At 37.5% G+C, this 23,186-nt stretch overlaps 1 protein-coding gene across 7 annotated transcripts in view; it reads right to left on the reverse strand.

The window, feature by feature from the left end:
- Positions 1–23,186, reverse strand: part of MEIS1 (Meis homeobox 1) — a 137,705-nt gene that overhangs the window by 18,398 nt on the left and 96,121 nt on the right. For all 7 annotated transcript variants that reach the window (XM_063648651.1, XM_054475606.2, XM_054475607.2 and 4 more), the window contains exon 9: positions 6,237–6,313. In XM_063648651.1, coding sequence (XP_063504721.1) covers positions 6,237–6,313 — 77 coding nt within the window. The remainder of the gene's footprint in view (positions 1–6,236; positions 6,314–23,186) is intronic.

Raw genomic sequence — 23,186 nt, forward strand, 5'->3', positions numbered from 1 at the left:
CCTGCCCCATCGGGTTGCCTGACGCACAGCCTGTTGTTTGCATTTCTCTGACCAGATACTTACAGACACACTGAAAACAAGAAGACTGGCTTAATTAGGATTTGCAACAAGTTGTGCTGACCTGCATACCATGTTCAAAGTCAACCACCATTGTCACTGGTTTCATTGCCTTGAAATGAATCATGGATATTCAGAAACATTGATTGGGTCCCTGCTGGGTAAATCAGTCTCCCAGCTCACTCAACTCTGAGCCTCACTTGAACCCCAAACCTACAGGGTCCCGACATACTTCCTCAGGTTGTACCAGCTGGATTGCAGCTTCCAGCTAGTGTCTTGTCCTCCTGAGAAGCTCAGCAACTGCCTTTGAATGCTGGCTGGAGGAGAAACAGTGGTTACACAAAACCATATTTGGACTTTGAAATCCACCCTTCCTACATCCTAGACCTTCATTTCTTTTCTCACCTAGACTTAGGGCCCCATGGTGGAATGGGCAGGGTTTTTCCAGCCAGCACAGTGGTTCAAAGTGTGCCCTTTCATAAGGAGATTTCATCTTTAACAGTATTAACGATGTGATTTTATGCAGTGGGGAAAAGCTCTGAGTAAACTTATGGTGTAAAACTTACAACAAAGTATATTTAACAGACTGCAGAGTCATTTCAAAGAAGATTGTTTGTTAGAAGTTTTTTAAATCTGAAGGAAAAAAAAAAGCAGTATCTCTGTTGAACTCTTAAGACTCTCTGACATGACAATACCTGAAGGTTTCTAAATTCACAGCTCTTTTCCCTGTGAGCTATTTGCTCAGCTTTCCTAATAATACCCTGCCTGTCTGGCGCCCCGCCAGCTCTGTCTCAGGCAATATGCAAGCTAAACATTTTTTGACTGATTTCAATATTTTCTTATGAGCAACTAGACAGTATTTTATCTAGTAAGTATTACTGATTGCTATAATCTAAGCCCAGAGTAAGCATCTGTAAAGGTAATATTATTAGAATTGACACTCAAGGTGAAAAGCATAGCAATTAACTGAGGCTTGAAGAACAACAACCCATTCTGAAATATTCTGGGGAGTTCTTCCATTTATATTTCTCCTTTTTCTTTTTAATATACCGCACCTGTTACTCCATTGATCAATTAGGAAGTCTACTTTAAATGTAGGTTACACTTCAATTCTCAAGGGAAAAAGTTAAACCACCTGCTTAATACAATTACTTTCTATGTGTGAAGCTGTTCCATCCCTAGGTGATTCCTAGGCAAGGAAAATCACCATACAGTCCACACTTTAATTTTGTAGTTGAATAGCAAACAAGTGACCCAGAGCTTCTTGCATCGTGCACTGTTTTTTTCTTTTCTAACATCTGTTTTCCTTGCTTTTGTGTCATGCCTCTGTTTAGCTTTATTGACAAAACAATTTGTGTCTAATATTCAAACAACATCTGTAAAATGTATTATTAAATTATGTTGGAAGAAAAAGCAGAACAATTCTATGAAACCCTATGACCCCTATTGATTTTTAGATCACAGAAGTTGAAAGGATAATTTGTGAATGTTTTAACATTTACATCTAAACAGGTACCTATATTTATAGAATCTTTGATTATTTGTAAAAGTATTTGCTACATTATTACCATAACTCAGAAAGAAACTTGACCTTTAACAGTTGAATCTGTTTGTTATAATAAAGGAGATCTTATTTTTAAAAAATAAGTTTACATTTTTACTTGCCAGTGGCATAAATCTCCAAGGATAACATACTTTTTTCCCACTGGTAATAAATGGGAAGTGATGCCTGAATGCTTTGCAGCTTTGAAAGCAATAAATGAAATAACTAGGAAAATCTGGTATGAGCAGTAAATCTAAGAAATGTAGAGTACCATAGTTCTGAACAGTGTCATCTTGGCTGCTAGGATGGAACCTGGAATTTTATATACTCTCTTGATGGAGAATAATTTTTCTCTAAATATAAATACTGTATTTCATGTACACTATATATTTTGCACCTAAAACCTATATTGCCTTCTCAGAGCATAAAGGGATAATCATTTAATATCAGACCTTAATAGGAAAGTGTTTGGATGAGGAGTAGTAAACAAAGAAACTGTAAAATGTATTCAGTACACCCTAGGCCAAAACTCTGCTGAGGCAGGAGGCGACAGAGGCATCCAGTAAGTACAACACAATCACAAGAGATAAGTTTTCATCACAGGGAATTCCCAGGTCTGCAACACTGGTGTGATCATGTATAAGGAAATTTTTATCTGACCATTCTACACTCACATTTTCAATATAAAAAAATTAAGTTGGTCTATTCAGGAGAAAAAACAACCAAGTATTGATTGTGTGTGTGTGTGTGTGTCTTCAGTAAAGTTCTACTTAAATACTTAAAGGTCTAAACAACCATCTAATCTCAAAGTTTAAGATGTTTCTACTTAAGTTACTAAAACATTTAGCATATTGATAATGTTTGCACTGCTGATATAACATAAGTATTTGTTACAACCACAACAACAACAAAAAAGCAAAGAGACAAAAGCCCCTGATGCTATTATTTATCATTTTTGGATAAAATTATAATTGGGAGCAAGGGACCAAAGAAGGAAGAATACATAAATCTATGGTGCATATTATGTTTCAAAAATGATTACACTTTTAAATCTAAGTCAACCACAACATACTAGATTGAAATATTTAGACAACTAGTTATGGAGGTTGATTTTTTAAAAATATGCAGTCACATTAAATACTTAGATAATTTATGTAAAAATATTTTACTCAAATTATTTACATAATTGCCTCAATTCTCAAAACATTTATTGGCATAGACTTGGCCCACAATGTCACATCTAATAAATTTCACATTCCATCCTAGGGCCTACATGCTGTAAGTACTGATGCCAACCATTTTAAGATTCTTTCTCTCCATTTTTATTCAGACAATTGGACCAAAATAAGAGTTATAACGAGATTTTCCTTTTTCCAGATTTTCTCTTAATTAATCAAATCAGTCTTATTGTTTTACTTTTAAGTTCTCTCTTTTGCCTTTCTCCCCTCAAATCCCATGTACTTTAGCCTTAGCCACCTGAGGCAGGTAGTATATATCACTGTCAATCCGAGAAATGTAAAATTAGTTCAGTGATGAAGTGAAAGAACCATTAAAATGTAGCAAACTTCTTGTCTATTTTTCAGTCAAAGCCTAACTTAAAACTGCATCAGCCAGGGTTTCTATGACACTCTAACAACTAGACATGAATTTATATTTTCCACTTACATATTATATATTTTGACACATTATGTCGCTGCTAATAATTATGACTGATCTACACTCAACCTGCCCTTCAGCGTTTTATTGAATTGCATTTCAACTGTGACTCATAGTTCATACAAAAATGTACCTGTGTATTAACAAGTTTTAAGAAATCCAAGAAGGAAGACACAGATGTTTAAAAGTTGTGGATAAATAAATGAAAGGGAAACACAGAAATACTAATGATGCCATTTTCAAAATTATTATTTTTAGTAGGAAATAACTTGTACCGATGCTCAGTATAGATAAGATAAAAAACATTTTTTATAAAAAATGTTTATAAGCTGGGTGCAGTAGCTCACGCCTGTAATCCCAGCACTTTGGGAGGCTGAAGTGGTGGATCTCTTGAGCCCTGGAGTTAGAGACCAGCCTGGGCAACATAGCAAAACCCCTGCCTCCACAAAAGAAAAACAAATATTAACTGGGCATGGTGGCATATGCCTGTATTCCCAACTACCGGGGAGGCTGAGTCAGGAGGATTACTTGAGCTAGGAGTTGGAGGTTGCAGTGAGCCATGTTCACACCACTGCACTACAGCCCGGACAACAGAGCAGGACTCAGTATCAAAACAAAACAAAACAAAACAGGAAGAGGTATCTATAAAAATTAATAAACCATTAAAAATTCAAATCAAACATGCTATTGTCATTATTTGTCAAATGGAAGAAAAACAATCTCTCTTACAACTTTTAGTTACTTGAGGGACATTTTCTACAGCAAACAACGCTGTTAAATGTCAAAAGCCACTTCTAACTCCATATATACACAAGTAGAGAGAACCCACACACTGCACAAAGTGTCAGTTAAGCACAGAACTGTGTTTCTGTCCCAAATAACTAAGTAAAAGCTATTTTTAAGTTATTTACCTGTGCAGAATTGAATAGCAGTGTGAAGTTTAGGGTAAAGTCTGCATATACTTTAAAATTATTTTAGAGTGTGAATTAAAACTTTTTAAACATTCTTTCTCTCCCTTCTGGTTACAAAACTGAGAAAGTCGAATTGTGATCATGGACTGATTAGGAAGATTGCTCTCCGGCAGAGATTGTGCATAGAATTTAGAAAACTGTGTGTATATATATATTGCTTGAAGTCACAAGAATGCCTTCCTCTTCCTGCATTCACAGGAAATATCCCATAATAAGGCCGTCCACCCATAGTAAGCAACTTGTATTGGGATTTGTTCTCTGGTAACTGTGTTTATGAGTGGAGTTTGCTAGCAACCCTGCAGAGGAAGAGAGATGGCTCACAGGCTAGATTCCCTGAATGACAGCGCTTTTCGTTTCTTAACTAGAGAGCTTGTCCTGCCACTCCTTTGCCCGCAAACAGGAACACTTCCCAGGGAAATGCGGACATTTGTGCAGCCTCCATTGTATTAAAACTGTCTCAACATCAGCTTTAAGTTTTAAAATACAGATATATGAATTTAGACGTGCATGCAAAATTGATGTTCTCTTCTATAATATCATCCAGGACTATTTGAAAGTTCCAATATGTAGTATTAACAGCCTTGAAAATTAAGACACAGTAGCAGGTAGAAATAGGCAAACAAAAAACCTCAGCAGCCACACAACTCCTAGTAACACATTTAGATGTAGTATGCCTTTGCTTGGTTTACCATCCACTGATGAAAACGGCTGCAAAAATTGATCTCTCAAGGCTGCAGTAAGGTCATAGAAATTGATAACCCTTACAAGCAATTCTTATGTGAGTCTGTCTGTGTCTTGCAGATAGTGCACTTTGTAAATTAATCCTCCAAAGGCAAATATATTGTAAGTAGCTTGTTATCTCTAAAATACTAAATTGAAGAATACATGGGATTATATTGACAGAAATTACATTTTCTGTAATGGGGTTTAATATATCTGAAATCTCTCCCAAAGGCTCCCAGGCTCTTTAACAGAGAAGGGTCTGTTAATGTAGGTGCAATAGACGTCAAGAACAAATTTATTCACCAAAATGGATTAGGCCATGTAATCAGAGATTCTGTAATATTAATCTTTGACACTTACTGAACAGAAAGAAATACTTCTGTCTGCAAACTGGCATTCCTAGTTCTCCCCTTCCCCAGACCAGGCTTTGGGCCTTTTCTGGATTTTACTTCAAAGAGGATAAGGTTTCCCCATCATAAACACTAATCTAAAAATATTAGGACAATTAATTAGATACACTTACTTTTAGAGGATATTGGATTTCGATACCCTTCAAATATGACACTAGCCCTGGGTGATTATATGAAACCTGGCTTTCAGCACATTCACAAAGGGTAATAAATCATACTTTCTCAAAGCCTCATTGCCACACTGCTATACATTGAGTCACAATATTGTTGGCTGGTACTTGGTACATAATCTCAGCTTCACCCCAAATGAGGAATTTACACTTTATTTAGAAACAGTATTGCACAGCCCTGAGATGCCTCAGGTTTAGAATAGCCTCAAAGAGAAACAGATAATTTCTTCCTTTCAGTATTCGGGAGATAAGAGCAAAGGAGAGACTATCCTTGAATGCATAGCCCTAACAAAGTCTAACTGAATTTAGTTATTCAATGAATTTAAACCTGACTGATATGGGATGGTGGATTTTCTTGTTTTGTAGAAAATAGGATGATACTATTCTATTGATTACCCTGAAGGGGGGAAAAAAAGCCATAGAGAGAGATACATTGACAGAGCCATAGTGAATGTGAATTACACACATACTTATACTATGCATAAAATTGTCAACTTATAAATGAGGTAGAAGGCAATAGAATGTTTTATTTCCCATACTAGCAAATGTTCTCACATATCAGTCAACAGTTTGTTTTCACTTTTGAATCAACAAGCCACCAGGGAGAGCAGTGGCAACTGGGTGTGTCTTCTTAATGCAAAACATGAGCTGCAGGTTGCCAGAGGGGGAAACAGATTGTGTGTAAACACAAAGCCAAATTACTTACCAATTGTTCACTTGAAGGATGGTGAGTCCCGTGTCTTGCGCCAACTGCTTTTTCTGTTCTTCAGAAGGGTAAGGGTGCTGAAAGAGAATAAAAAAGATATGCGTGCATCAGGCAATATTTAGGCCATTTTGTCAATAGCCTAAGTGTCTCATGAAGTCTATAATTAAAGGTAAAAATGCTGAGGTGTGTCACTCTTATTAATGGAATACTACATCATCTAATTAATGGCAGTAAAAGACAAGCCAATTACAAAGATTAGTGAAGTGTATAAATAGCTACTTAGGATACTTGCAGAACCTTGATACTGAGTTTATCCTTTAACAGCTTTATTTGTTGCAAACACAGCAAGTTTAGTATGATCTTCACTGTATTTTATAGGATTAAAATAAGGACAAGCCATTTGTTACCATCTAAAAGTAAACTGCCCTAACTTAATATATTCATTGAACCATAAATTTCTAAAGCTGACCCATTTGGACCAACAGTCTCAGCTGAGGTCCCCATAGCGACATTCTCCCTCTAAAACACCATATTGCCAGATGCAAATATCAAATCTAAAGTGGGTGCTATTAAACACACACACAAACACACACACACACACTATTCATTTTCGGTCTTCAGCAAAAAAAACAAAATTCACCAATGTTGATTTCCAAATCTGAATGTCAACACATGCTGAGATTCTGAACACAGGCCAATATAAGGTCAAAGACCAGCATATTTTGCATGCTAAGAACAAGCCCAGCTATGTTCCTTAAGAGTCAGAGTAGATAAAAGTATTACAGGATTAGATAATAAAGTGAAATTCATACCTTCCTGTAAGAACGTTTGGAATTCTACTGAAATTAGTTTTGGCACAAATGCTTTCTGTTCACTAATCAAATACATCTAAATTTGAAATACATATTTCTAAAGCTTAGGGGAGGAGCTGAGGATATGGTTTCCATCTATAGAGACATTAGCTTGCTTGAAACACCACATCTCAATAAATTATCCCAAGATAAAATTCTTCTGAGAGTCAACCCTCTATTCTATTATGAATGGAAAAGTGCACCCCCCAACCCTTAATTTAACTATCTGTGCCATGGAAACTAAATTCTGGTCTATTGAATGCTAATTAACACAGCTTTTAATTTAATTAATAATGTCTGATTAGATGCTAAAAAGGCTTGTTAGTGAGCACTTCAGTACTCTTACATGTAAGTTTAAGTATGCTCTATATCTATACACAGGGGATTTGTTTGTGAACAGCAGACAGATCACAATTTTTCCCATAAGCATTGTCTTATGATTGTCACTTAATCAATAAATACACAATTAGAATAAGGCTTTGCTTTCATGGAATATAGTGCCTTTCTCTAAAGAGCTCCAAGTATATTACAGACAAGATGGTAATTAATCCCCATTACATCCCTTTGAGTGACATAAATGGAATCTATCATTCCTTCTGTTTTACAGGTGAGGAAACTGGCCAGGGGAAGAGATGGCCAGAGGCAGACATAAGTCAGTGATATTTCCTGCTTCCCTTCTAGGGCCTAAGCCTCACCATGACCAAAGGATGTAGCAGATGCCTTTCATGATCCCCATTCATGTCCCCTGTGAAGTAACCTTCAGACTGGTTACCACGGCCTGCAAGGCCTGCCACCATCCAGCCCTGCCCACCTCTCAGATTTTGACACCTTCTTCTCACCTACTTCCTACCCCTATACCCAGCCACACCATCCTTCTTTCTGTTTTCCTAACACCACCAGCTTTTCCCATCACTCAGATTCTTACTCCAATGTCACTTTTAGCTCTCAGCTCAAATGTTCAGCTTTACCCTCCCCACCTCCCAGCACCCTGCCTTATCATGCTCACATTCATCTTTTTCTTATTTCTCTAATAGCAAGCATCGCTCTAAGAAGCGCCTGCTTTAATTGTTTATTTCCTTGTTGGTGTGTCTTTTCCCACTCATCTACCAATGCTACTAAACCCCTTGCCTTGCTTTCTGTCTATCCTCAAAGCCCAGACTGGGACATAACAGAAAATCACTAAATATTTGTGGAACAAAGGAATGGCTGTACCATGCCATGACAGACACTCTCCACTCAGATGCAACATCAAATTGTATAATAAAGCAGAAACAATCCAATTTAAGATCCATGACACTACTTTCTTTGTTTCATTCACAAAAGTGATGTCGACCCACTTTCTTCAAATAAAGGTATATAAACCTGCTAATAGGCTAAGATCATAAGTGACTACTCAACAGAATGCCAGCCATTGCAGCCAAAGTCTCATGACTGGCTACTGAGCTCAAAGCAATCCATTACCCTAAGGTTTAAAACATAACTCCCACTGTATAAAGGTTTGGCACACAATACAAACCAAATGAATTTCTTATCCCATGGATAGAATGCTGAATCATAGCTTGATATACAGTAGGTCTATGTCTATACTAGTTGAAGAATTGTACATAATATAGATGACTCTATTAGATTGTATAAATGATGCTGCCACTCATTAACTATGGGACTTTGAACAACAGACAACTTTTCTTATCCTCAATTTTGTCATCCAGAGTTCTAAGATCCATTGAGGTTAAAGATTACCCAGGCTAGCAGTTCTTACAGTATTGCAGTGCCAGAAGACAAGCTCAATTTTGAAATATGCAAATATTAGCATCCCACTACTGGCACTATGTGCCATATAAAGTTGTACACTGAAGTACACAAGCAACTTCCAATCTATAACATTTCCTGTAAAATTATTTGCTGACAGTTGTCCAGGTCTTACAGAAATCACTTGCAGTGATTTTTAATAGAATTAATAAATATGTCAACAGTCCTTCTTTAGTATAGTCAGATGGCAAAACCTTTTGCCCTGTCTTATTAGTTATGTCTTAATATTATGACCAGAACTGGATAAAAATTATTATTTATGCCATTTATCTTTAGTTACTTTGAAAATTGAAAATTGTCACAGTAATTTATTTTCCTGTATTTTCAAGAGTACTTTTGCATGCCTGTTTGTGAGTAAGTTTTACAAACATTCTTACAAAGCAAATGGAATTCACATTTTATTTATGCAAGTGGTGTCAGAAAAATTCTCTTTGAATCATTACCACCACCTGGATTACTGGAGCTTCAAAGGGTAGTAATATGGCTCTCAAAATTTCAGTGCAAATTTCGGTTGTTTCTTCACATCATGCAGTTTCTGATTTCATAATTTAAATATCAAAAAATTAGAAAGTTCTACCCTTCTTTTCCTCTGTCACTTTTCATGTGATCTGATTTTAAGTAATTGGAACAAACTGTGTCTAATTTCGTGCAGCATAATTGCTAGGCAGCCTCAAGCTATGGAGGCTCAGCACTCTGTCTCCATTAAGAAATTTTCAGTTGTTCGGGATATATATATATATATATATATTTTAATACAAATGAATAAGCCTGGACAAATTAAATGTCACAATAATCTGGCCATTGTTAAGAGGAGAAAAAGGTATCAACAACATTCCTAAACCCTTGTCTATGGTAGGTCAACTGAATGTATTTCTTTTTCTCATAGTTCTTGGCCTTAGTGTCCCACAAACTTTCAATTCCCTGAAAAAAGCCTATAATTGCTAGAATCACATGAAAGCCATGACTTCATGTAGCTAATCCTTAGCCAGCCAAAAATTCACAAAGAAATAGGCTTTTAAACTGAAACCCAATATGTTTCAATATCTTAAATCCTATGCATCTTTACTAAATAAGCTTTTTGTGGACAATATGAGTTATTCTTTTGTAGACTTACAAAAAAAAATGACTTGACAAAAACCCAGCATGCCACAGGCACGGCTGCTGAAAAAAAACATTCAAAGCCCTGTTGCCTTCTGCCCACAGGGCTAGTGACGCCATGCAATGGGCAAAGGCAGACGTCATTTTACAAAAGAGATAAAGAGTAACCTCCGAGAAGTGCCGTTTTTAGGGAGAAAATGGGAAATTCATTCCAAACCTTTGCAACTAAAGACCTATGTCACTCCTTGCCATCCTCCCAAACACCTTTGCTGTTATTGCATCTCAAGGACACAGTTTAAGAAAGATCAGTAGGCTCTTGTGAAGGAAAGATGGATGGCACTTCCCAGATATACCAATCAACCTAATCACTTCGGGATATCAAAGCAAATTTGACCACAGTCCCATAGACAGTGAGGGAGACCTCGCCTTTGTTGTGTACATTAGCCTCATACTATTATCTCTTAAAAGCTTAATTATTTGCAAACAATTGATCAAGATGGGAATTTGAGAAAGGATATGCAAGGGCCACTGGGAGAACTGCAACACATTAAGAGAGCAAACAAAATTACCTTTAGATCTTACAATAAGAATTAACGATTGAGAGGGGAGAGCTAGGCAATGCAGTAGCTGCAAGGGTTCTTTCTCGAGTGTTTCCCATTTGATCTGCATTAACACCTCAGGAATGAGTGAAAGCCATAAAACAGTGATTATGTATGGGTAAAGCTGGCCCCTCCCTTCCAGCATTAAACCTGCACACATGTATTAGGCTGGTTTGGCTGCAGAGAGAAGAGATGCTGACCTCAAAGGGAAACTAAGTGGCTTGTGGGCAGTGGAACCCCAGCGAAAGGGAATAACTCATGAAATGATCATCCTTATTTCAATCGTCAACACCTTGACTTCTCCTTTCTAGCATAAATCTCTTGCTGAAATATAAACCGCTTGCCACTCTTCATGTATTTCTGGATCTTGCAGTGACTTCCAATAATGAACCAGTATAGAGTGATTGCTTAATGACCCCATCAAAAAATAAAATGATCCTTAGGGTAGAATCCTGTATAAAAGAAATAGTTAAAGGATGTCTGAGAAAAATCTAAAAATAGCTTATGTAAAAGTTAAGTCTGAGCTGTCATTTTACCAGCCACAAAGAATAGAAAGTGACAGAAAATGGCGACTTTCTCAAGAAAGTTATGTCTGCACAATTCCAGTGTTATTTCTTGAGACTGGGACGGGAGGGGGATTTTAAGTTGGTTATCTGGTATTTACAAGTTTACAATACATTGAGAGAAAGTGTGTTTATTGAAACAATCAAGCAGACTATTTCAGATGAGCATCAATGGGGAAGAGACAGACTCTGTAGAATGCAGTTAGAAAATATCCAGCTTTACATCTTAATATCTTTGACCAAATGTACTTCTTTCATCAAAATTTCCACCCTTGGCTACAAATGTGGATGCCAAGAAAGTGATGAAGTTTATCTTATCTACCCTGGTAACCAAGTTTCAATAACATCCCCTCCTTCACCACCTTGGCCACTCTAATAGCACATTGTAATGGCAGCACAAAATTAGAAAATAATCCTGTACAGAGCTTGCTGGTGAGATAATGGAGGCTACACTGCCCCTTCTCAAGCCTCAGATTAGTAATTTCTTGTGACACAGAACTGTCTCTATACCAAAACTGCAAAACGGCTATAACAAAGCAATAGAGGTAGAAGCAATTTTCAAGCAAAATGTTACATGCTACACTTTAAAAGGTATGGGAATAGGTACCAGAGGAGCTGATCTAACAGGAGGAATTATGGCAACTGTCCAATATAAGCCTTATCAAGGCAATGTTCTGTTGCTTGGCTGAATATGTTGGAAGAACAATTTCAGAACTTTTTATCCTTTTTCCTCCAGCCCTTTGCCTCCTCTACAGCTAAGTTTAATGCATTAATATAAGTTGACCTTGAGCTAAACTCTGGTATGTGATGGGGAGATACTCCCTTTAAAGAAAAAAAAAAAATCTACCATATGGTTTTTAACTATTAGATCTCTGTGCTCTTTTAAAACTTCTACTGAGTTTTTGTCACTAAGGGAATACTGTGGATCTAAATGAAAATAACCAGCTATATATTTGACCTCTAAGAGACTAAGCAGAAACTTGTTAACCAAATATATTTATATTTGTTTAACATAATGGTTTTTTGCCTATAAAAACTTCTCCCACTTTATATAAACTTGCAGCCATTTTCCCCTTCTGCATTGACTGTGAATAGCTTACACTGTGACAATTACATTGATCTAGGATACTTTTTTCCTTTAAAAAAATCCATAATGCTTCCCTATTGTCTTTCAGCTTTATGAATTAGTTTTACTGTTTCAGTGAATGCTTTTTTGTCTTCTGACTGCACATTATCAAAGAGACACTTTGTGCCTCCTATTTGCATTACAAAAGCAGTGCACCGTGCAGTCGCAGAACATAGCCTGAATGCATAGTAGTTGAGTCCTGCATCCTCGCACATGCTGGAATCAAAAGAAGGAAGGGTGGTGTTGGGACTGGCTAAGAAGCCAGAAATGTTTGGAGCATCATCAGTAGAGTCATAAGATTTCCATCCGCTTTCTTAATTCTCTACTAACACTTCTAGCTTGCCTAGTTGCTCAGACTAAATGGGCTCCATTTTTTGTTTAAAGTTTGTTTTTTCTGGGGCCCAGCAGAGTCATTCTGCAGACAATCTCTCTGATTTCTGTATATCCAACAGCAGTTAAAAGAAGTTGCCAGTGGAGGTGTCAGGTAGGAATCTATAAATGTAACCTTAGCACATGAAAATGACATAGGTGTGGAAGGAAAAGTAGAACGTTGGATAATGTTTCATAACAATCTTTGTTTTTTGTACTAATGAGACTATATTTATAACACACAGTAGTAAAGACATTGTTTTATAGCCAATTACGAGAGGCCAATACTAAAATGCCCTGCCTGTGCGGTGGCTCACGCCTGTAATCCCAGCACTTTGGGAGGCCGCGACGGGAGAATCACGAGGTCAGGAGATCGAGACCATCCTGGCTAACATGGTGAAACCTCGTCTCTACTAAAAATACAAAAAATTAGCCGGGCATGGTGGTGGGCGCCTGTAGTCCCAGCTACTCGGGTGGCTGAGGCAGAAGAATGGCGTGAACCCGGGAGGCAGAGCTTGCAGTGAGCCGAGATTGCGCCACTGCACTCCAGCCTGGGTGACTGAGCGAGACTGTCTCAAAAAAAAAATAAAAAATAAAAAATAATAAAATAAAATAAAATAAAATGCCCTCCCTGCCTCACTTATCTGATCTTTTAATTTCTCCTAAATATCAATTAAATAGAAAATGAAAACACTAAATAAAGAAGTCAGATACTTATACTAAGAAACTGCATAGGCCTTTGTATTTGGAATTTTTTTTAAAGTTGCTTACAAATTTATAAAATAACAATGTTTTAGATATATTCTTCATTAGCTACACATATGTTACAGAAATATTTTAAAGTATATACATTTCAGACATACAGTTTAGACTCCAAATTAGTGATTACTTATATCCTCTTCCTAAATGGATTAACATTCGTGAAGGATGCTAAAATTATGTTGAACAGCTATTAATGAATCCTCTGAATATTGATTCTCTCAGTAGAAGACCATGCTTATAAGAGGAAATACAATAATGGCCATTAAGAAAAACAGGGCTGGGAGCAGTGGCTCACACCTATAATCCCAGCACTTTGGGAGGCCAAAGTGGGTGGATCACTTGAGGTCAGGACTCGCCTGACATGAGGAAATCCCATCTCTACTAAAAGTACAAAAATTAGCTGGGCGTGATGTCAGGAACCTGTAATCCCATCTACTCAGCAGGCTGAGGCAGAAGAATCACTTGAACCCAGGAGGTGGAGGTTGCAATGACCCAAGATCACACCACTGCACTCCAGCCTGTGCAACAGACATCTCAAAAAACAAAAAACAAAACAAAAACAGGACAGGAGGCCCATGGGAGTAAATAAGGGAGAAAACTCATGCTTCACTGTGAAGTGTCATTTTTGAATCATTTTAAACAATAGCTCATTCAAACTCATTATTTGTCAGTACAACAAATGCATTACAGGCATTATTTCATGTACTCTTGGTGAACCCCCTGAGTAAGGGCTGTGCTTAGCTCCTTTTCACAGACGAAGAAGCTGAGGGTTGGCCAGGTCAAAAACACGCCAACAGCTCACAGCTACTTAGTGCTGGTGCCAGGTCTGTCCTGCCCTGAGTTTCTCCACTTGGCTACACTCCCACTGCCATTTGTTTCTCATTTCTCCATTCCCTTTTTTAACACAAAATATATTATAAGGGAGCATGAACCATGTTATTAATCATGGTGAACAGAGAGGAAAGAGTTGCCATTTCCCTGCTCCTCCACTCCTACCTGAATATCCACTGCTTCTGCCTGGGAGGCAGGCAGAAGGGGAGGGGAGGGGGTTGTCAGGGAAAGTTAGTTCATCAGAACCTTGACCCATGTTCTCCTTCCAGCATCCAGCTAAAGGAACTTTATTAATAGTAGCTTAGCAGTATTAACAAGAGTGGAAGAAGTAGTAATTGTAACATATATCAGGAAGTGAGAATGTGCCAGGCGCTGTTCCAAATGCTTCACTTGTATGACTCCTCACAAAAGCCTTCTGAGGTAGTTAACAGCCGCTAGACCCATTTGATAGATGAGGAAACTTGAGCACAGAAAGGACAAAGGAAATTCTCAAGTTCACACAGCTGGTAAGTAGTAGAGCTGGAATTTGAAACTTGGTGGTAACATACAAGTTGGGAAAATTCACTTCCAAACGATTTTGTCTTTTATATAAGAGGTGAAGAAATCCCACTGACTCCTGGTGAGTTAATCATGAATATATATGATGATTATTACTTGTTATATGAAAAAAACTATTATCTTAATGTATGTGTGTGTACGTTTTATTTCTACAACTCAGTTCTGCTAATGGAAGGAATAGTCAATCTTGATGTAAGTCAGAAAACTCAGTGGAAACTCACATGCCCATCACTTTATTAATGCTTGTAGCATTGCTTATAAATACAGGAATGATAGCAGATTATATACAAGAGCACTTTTGGCCAGGTGCAGTGGCCCACACCTGTAATACCAGCACTTTAGGAGTCCAAGGCAGGTGGATCATGAGGTCAGGAGATCAAGACCATCCCGGCTAACACAGTGAAACCCTGTCTCTACTAAAAATACAAAAAATTAGCCAGCCGTGGTGGCACGCACCTGTAGTCCCAGCTACTTGGGAGGCTGAGGCAGAAAAATCACTTGAACCCAGGAGGCAGAGGTTGCAGTGAGCTGAGGTCGCGCCACTGCACTCCAGCCTGGTTGACAGAGCGAGACTCAGTAAAAAAAAAAAACAAAAACAAAAACAAACAAACAAACAAAAAACTCTTTTAAGGATCATAGAATCAAATGCCTACTATTTCCTCTAACCACACTACAATATGCCTTCAATTGTCAGCTTTGAAACAAATTGGGATGTGTGTTTCGCCAATTACTTTTGTTTATTACGTGATTCTTAATCAAATATGAGTTAAATGACATTCAAAATCATTACATTTTAGTAGACTACTAATAAAAACACAGGAATACTATTCCCAGTCATGATGCAGCTACCAGTTCTGTGCCCAATAAATATTTGTGTGAATGAATGTTATTAAAGTTAGAGATGACTAAAATCCCTCAACCTGCATTTGTGAGTAGGAGCAGATGACTTCAGATAAACACAAAACTAGCCGCTCCATTTCAACAATTATTCATCCTTCTCACTTAGTTCAACAAATCCCAAAACAGTAGTGTGCCTAGTCCAGATTTTGCTCACTTTATTTACCTGATATTTATATAATGTTCACTGTATGTCGGGCAGCATTCTCAGTGCTTTTAAGTATTTACTTATTTAATCCTTAAAACAAGTCTCTAAGATAAGTACTCTTACCTTTATTTTACAGAGGACACTGAGACTCAGAATCTAATTTACTCGCAAGTAAAATAGAGCTGGGATTTGACTCTAAGTAGTCAATTGCACAGCCTATGCTTTTAATTACTGTGTTATTCTGCTTTTCTTTCTTAGCATCAATTTATAATTTCCCCCAAAGTTTCTCCCAAATTCACTCTATGTTGTTCTTGGGTTTATTTGTGACAAAATTCCCTTCCTACTCTCTAACTTGAATGTAACAAAACTCAAGTTCTGTATCTTTATGCCTAGCACAGGACACAAGAAAGGATAAAGAAGACTATTTCAACATGCAGGCTTTTCCCCAAGAATTTCACTTTAACATGCACAACAAAAACACGGCACACTATACTGGACCACTTTTCTGAAAAGAAAGTTCATGACTGATTTATACAATAAACTCCAATAAAGTAAGGATCTTTTTCAAACTACGTAGAGCCCATCTCTACAATTTCAGAGAGCATGTCAGCTAAAAGGAGACCTAACGCCAGCCTGAAGAACACTTTTCCACTTTAAAAATCAAAGAGAAAGGATTTTGAAACCATTAAGTAGAGAGACAAGGAAGATGAAATACTACAATGCCATTTTGGAATGAGTCTGTTGACAGCAATCATTATTGCCTTTACAGATGCCCTGTCTAGCATTAAATATTCAGGAAAAATCTTTGTCTAAAGAATAAAGTATCCATAAGTTAGAAGCAAAATGGTATATTTGGTGAGGAGATATTTTTGAGAGAGAGAAAGATAGAGACCGGGAGAATGAGATGGAGAATTCGTGCTGCTCCCAATATGACTAAAGACCCCTGGAACTGGTACTCATTCTCTAGTGCTAATTTTCCCACTTAAATTACAGTGATGGTGTAGCCTCATCTCATTAGAGATCATTGTCCCCAGTAGACAGTTGTGTTTATGGGGGACTCTGGCTGCTCCACACCTGCTGATCAGGTTGCTATGTGATCAAGACGGCATACAAACAGCAGACTGGAGCTTGCTGGACTGCAACTGATGAGCCCAGGCTAATTCAGGGGTGATTATGTAGTTTACTGGACCACTAAACCTCTTTAAGCTTGTAATTACTGCCTATTTGAGTAAAGAACATTCAAAAGCAATTCACTGCATCATGCCTGCCACAGCTGGAAGCAGGCTGCCAGCAGTCTGTAGGGACATTAAAATCTACAGGGACGTGGATTGAAGCCCAGCTAACAGACACTCTCAAGCAGCACCCGCAGCCAAGTATGTGAACATTCCTGCTCACCTCTCCTGACCAAGCTTACCATTAAAGGCCAATGAAAACTATAGAATAGCCATAAAGATGACAAATAATGGAATGTAATGGTACTATCCACATTTTAATGATTTCCCCCCTTTGTAAAGCTAAAATTTAAAAAGTCTTCACAATGCCAGAGAGAGAGAGAATGCACTTTAAATAATATACACTGCTGAGATGTACTGTGTGCTTGCTAAAAGTTCCATCCCAAAGATACCAGCTTGAAAACAAAATGCCCACTTTTTATGCATTATAAAAGAACTGGTATGTATAGTCGTTTGAGATGCTTTCCACCCACTTAGCTGCTGTTTATAACCTTAGCTAGGAAAATATTGTTTAGCTAGTTGATTGACATTTTCTAAAATTACATGTGTAGATTTTTGCAGTTAATGAATTAAAAGGCCTCTCAGACACCTGAGTGAAATTTATTTTCAAGAGTCAGAGAAGATTTAAGAAAAAAAAAAATCAGTATTTATCAATGTTCTCATTTTCTTTTGCTGTCACCTTAACAACTGCAGTTCTTTTGTATAACAAAAGTGTAAAACATGCTTTGCATTGCTACGGGTATAATTATTACTTGTCTCTAAGTAACAAAAAAAGACTGGAACTTAATGAAGGGGGATTAAGTTAATTTCTTTTTTAGCTAACAGTTTCCTGTCTCTTAAAATGCAGACCCTGGTGAACATAATGTTTGGGAAGACAAAATTAAGCTTTTTATTTGACTAAAATCTCCACTTTGGAATATTGATATTAAAATATTAAGATGATGTTTATTCTTTAAAAGTATGTAAATTTGGTATTAAATAAAGCCACAGAAATCCTCTCTGACTACTCCATCCAAAGTCCACAGATCCTGGGGTTTATGTGTTATCTAGACATCACTCCTATTAATATTCATTAGATGGGTCTGCTTGCATTTTTATAAGCTGTGAGAGAGGCAAAAGAAACAATCAGAATTCTTTAACACACAGGCATTATCAATTCAACATATGCCAAATAGCACAGCACCCAGATCTGAAGTTAAGATTCAAATGCAATTTACCTTTACTAAGCTAATTTTCATGAAAACTCTTTTCCCTTTATCCATTGTAGTCTAAGCTATTTAATTTTCTCTATTCTGTGTACCATGCACTTCAGTTTTTAATTTCAGAGATTATTCAGCACTATATTTTATCTTAGTTAACAACAAAACTCTTATCTTGCAATCAAACTAAAGAGAATTTCCCCTTAAGAAGAAAAAAAATCTAAAAACTTTAAATTGTTTTAGTGATCAGATTACCTTTATCTTTATGAACCTTCTTAAGCAAACCCTTTCCAACTCCCGAAAGCATTTATTGATGTGAATTCACTGTCTGTCTCCAGAGTGGATTATAGACAAGGGAAGAGTCTTAGTCAAAATTTGGGCAGATCCACCGTATTTGTTTCCCAAAGTACGCTTTCCTTGTTAAATCTAACTGGGCTGGGGGCAGGGAGGTGGGGATGCCGGCACAGATGTGGACTTATTTCTGCAGGGTTATCACAAATGTTCATGGAATATCTTAGATGAGTGGGAGAAGGCTCAACCTGTCACCAACAAGACTGTGAGATAAAGGTGGCAAAAATAAAGATATTTCATCAAAGTTAACTTGAAGAATAGTTTGGGCTTTTTTTTTAAAAGACTTTGAGAAGGGTGATCCCTTACATTTGTATATAGCTTTACATTTTCAAAGAGGTTTTATTATATTTTGCCAACTTTGAACCTCACAGTTACTGGTGAAGTTAGAACAGGTAATGTTGCCCTCATTCTATAGAAGAGAAAGCAAAATTCAGAGTGGACACATGGCAAGTTATACAGGGTTACATGGCTGGGAAGTTGCTGGCCCTAAGGCCTCCTACTTCTCTATCTAGTTGTCTTTACACTCTACTGAAGCTCAAAGTTTATCTTGTTAATGATAAAATAAAAAGCTGTAGCTTCATCTGTCAGAAACCTACTGTGAGTTAGTTGACCCAGGGTCTGTTTTAATGTGTAAATGTGTACTGCCCAGGATGAAACAAAGAACTAAACTAAAACTTAAACTAAAATCAAACAAAACCATCACCTTTTAAATTAGCTGCCATCATTCCTAACGAACTTACATATATAATCTTACTGGTAATGCCAAAAAGTCTTAAATAGTGGCATTTGCCCCTTCCAAAACACGTTTTGGGAAAGAAATGTCCTTATCCAGTGACGATTGATTCGTTTGTTCCTCTTTGAAACAGTTAGATATAGTTTTGCTTTATTTAATGTGTTTTTTTTTTTTTTCCATTCCACTTGTGACTTAAGGTTGCTAATTACACAAAGAAGGGGCTAGTTTTCCCCCTTCCTAAGTGAGTTCTTAAGAGAACTTAGGCCTATGTGGAGAGTCATCAGCCCGTTTAGCCCAGGAACATGGTCATGAAGTCCATTCATGCTTCAGTGATGTGGTTACACATTTACAAATGGCAAATCTAAAGGAAAACATTTTAAAAGTTTTGTTTTTTTTTTTTTTTTTTTTTTGAGACAGAGTCTTACTCTGTTGCCCAGGCTGGAGCGCAGTGGCACAATCTCGGCTCACTGCAACCTCTGCCTCCCAGGTTCAAGCAATCCTCCTGCCTCAGCCTCCCAAGTAGCTGGGAATACAAGCATGCTCCACCATGACCAGCTAATTTTTGTATTTTGAGTAGAGACAGGGTTTCACCATGTTGGACAGGCTGGTCTCAAACCTCTGACCTCGTGATCTGCCCACCTTGGCCTCCCAAAGTGCTGGGATTACAGGTGTGAGCCACTGCGCTTGGCCCAAAAATTGGTTTTAAGAGGTGTAGTTCGGTGTATCAATTTAGTTAGATAACTAAAGTTAAGTCCTTAGAACCCACAGTAACTATATGACCTTGATCAACATTTCAGATCTCCAAGCCTTGCTTCCTCATTGGTAAAATGAGGATAACCACGCTGGTGGCAGTCAAATGAGACAACATATATCAAATTGCTTAGCATAGTGTCTGGCATATATTTAGAGACTAGTAAACAGTAGCTGAATCTGAGATGACTCTTAAGGTTGGGCTAATCTATGTAAAAATACATAAAATACATACAGTTCTCAATTTGTAGGGAAGAAGATATGACTAGATAATTCTTCAAAATTTATTTTTACTGTTAAATTAGATTTTAATGTTTTCTTGTAATTCTCTTTATTTGGACAAACTTGCTTCCAAGATCTCTGAAGGCAGGGCAGCTTCATGGGTGTGCTGCCTGTAAGTGACAGAGGGACCCCCACATAGATGGGCCCCATGCTTGGCTTAATGTGCTGCTGTCACCATCTTGAATTTTTTTTTAAGAAGCCCTGCACAATTTATGAGGAGAATTTACACATTCTCCACAAATTACGCAGTGGGTCCCATTAAAAGGAAAGGAGGCTATGTTTTCCCTATTAGATGTTTTCTGCTTAGCTACAACTCCTCTTGAGTTTATTTGAGCTTCACAGAAGTAAATAAATAATTACTAGGTTCTTACTTAAAGAGTGTTAAAAAAAAGACACTATAAAAGCAAGATATAGAGGTGACACTGACAGTGTAGATGTGCTCAGGCCTCAGACAGATGAGTAAGGACACTTCAATGACCCTCCAGTGGCCTTCAAGGGGTCACACATTGCTGTAAGTGCCTAAATCACCCTTGGGGACTGACTAAGGCACTGAAAATATTCTATATTATAAAGTCTATGGGGGAGAAATAATCAATAATAATCTGGATCCTTCAAGGTGTGAGGCCCATTCTGGCTCAGTGGACTTAGGAATGTTGAGAGCCTTTGTCTTTTGGTGGTTGGAAGTCAGAAGTGGCAATTCGCCCACCCTCCTTGGCAGGGGACGAGCACCACATTTGGCAGAAAAGTGTGCTCTCGAGAAAAGGGAGCAGAGGATCTTTTGGCCTGAGCTCCAGCTAGGATAGATCAAGAGTGAGAACTTGCCCTTGCATGCCAACCAAATGCCGCTGTAATTAAAAACAAACCTTTGGAAATAAAGTATTTGGAAATTATTTCAATTCTAGCACAGTCACAATACGAGCTCATCAATAGTTATAATTAATTGATTTGATTGCAGGATTTTGGATAAAAAAAAACACTGTCTTCTTTTTTAGTTCTCTTAAACAGAATTCTACTTTTTGTTAAAGGAGAGCCAGATAAATATATATATATGCAGACTAAAGAGAGAAATATATGTCATGTCATACAGTTTCAGAAGCCTCCAGCACATTTGGATTCTGTAGCTCACATCAAACCTGCTAAGATGGCAACACCAATTTTTAAAAATGCAAAATTCCATCATTTTGATGATGCCAAATGATGAACTCGACTATTACATGCATATATTTTGTTTAATGGCTTCATTTATTTTAATAACAAAGGGAAACTAGATTTTACAGATGAAAGCTTTTTTTTTTTTCATGGCATCAAGGCAACTGGGATTTTAAAAATCTGTGATGTTAACCAATATGTGATAATGGATGCTCTCAGGGGCCCTATTTTATAACATTTTATGCAGTGGAAACCCACACTGAGTAACTACTGCCAGAGTGTTTACCCCTATTTTAAGAAGGCACAATTGGGGTGAGTGTCAGAGGGTCTCATGATTGTTCCATGTTTTTGTTTTTTTTTTTCTCTGAAAAGATACATGTTCAGTAAAGTGTTGGCTGTGGAAATACTGCAGCAACAGAATTAACTCACTAAAGATTTATTATAAATGAGGGAGGAAAGTGCTGTTCATGTGATTTCAGGGATAAGAAAATAATTGCATAGACCTCTTTTTCCCTGTTCAAAAATCTGCCTACGGGGTTTAATATTTTGTAGAGAATCGAAAAAATAAATCACAGCAAGTAACTTCAGTTTAATTCTTGTTGGATTTCTTCATTATACTGACTATCTATGGTGAATCAGGAAACCAGAAACTCGTCAATACTAATTCCCATAGGAACAGAAGACACTCCACCTCAGAACCTCCCTTTTAGCCACTAAAACTGTTTATAACTAGTTTCAGAAAAAAAAGAATGAAATACATGCAAAGGACATCTGGTCCACCCAAAATTCTGGTTAGATGATGCAAACCAAAAGGTCTGCGATGATTTTTTTTTTTTTAAACTGAGAGCCATACCTACCAAACTCTAGTATACAACAGATGGAACTTGCCAGCCACACACAGGATGTCAAGTGATTTTACAGACACTATCTTGGCTCAAGATGGCAGCTCATGATTAATGGCCACCGCATCCTTGGCTCTGCTGCAGTCAGGCCTGGGGTCTCATCCTGACACACAGGGCCTTCGTCCGCAGCCAATCAGCAGATGTATGCACATAGGCCCTGTCAGGTTGATATATCATTCCTTCAACAATGTCAGCGAGTATTAATGTTCAATTATCTGTCCTAGAAATGACCCTCGCCTTTATGCATTGTGTGACCGTGTACGTGGCACTCCCAAAGACAAGGGCAGAAATGTCTGCAATACACCAGCTACCAGGGAGTTGGTTTTCCAACACTGTCATGACATTGCCTTATAGTACTGAATAGGAGACCAATTGTTAATTTGTTTTCTAATACATGTTTGAAGGACTACTGAACCCTTTATTTATTTATTTCGCTACTTAGATATTTTTCTGTGAGCATATTTGCTCGTCAATAGTCATTCCTAACTAAACAGAGAGACTTCACATGAGTCATCTGTGACCTCATGACCACACTGAGCTAACTGTTCTTTGTATATGGTGATGAGTGTTCATTACGTGTAGGGTACCATTTTATTTCATGAAGCCAGGTGTATATCATTTACCATCAAACCAAAATGACAACAGTAGACTCTTCTGGAGCAGTGTCAAGATCAATTCAACTTCAACTTGTGAAGCTAAAGTAGTCTGTTCAAGCCAGTCATCTCTCCTTCCCATTGCTAA

The sequence above is a fragment of the Pongo pygmaeus genome, chromosome 12 (genome assembly GCF_028885625.2).
Source record: "Pongo pygmaeus isolate AG05252 chromosome 12, NHGRI_mPonPyg2-v2.0_pri, whole genome shotgun sequence".
In the NCBI taxonomy this organism is placed as follows: Eukaryota; Metazoa; Chordata; class Mammalia; order Primates; family Hominidae; genus Pongo; species Pongo pygmaeus.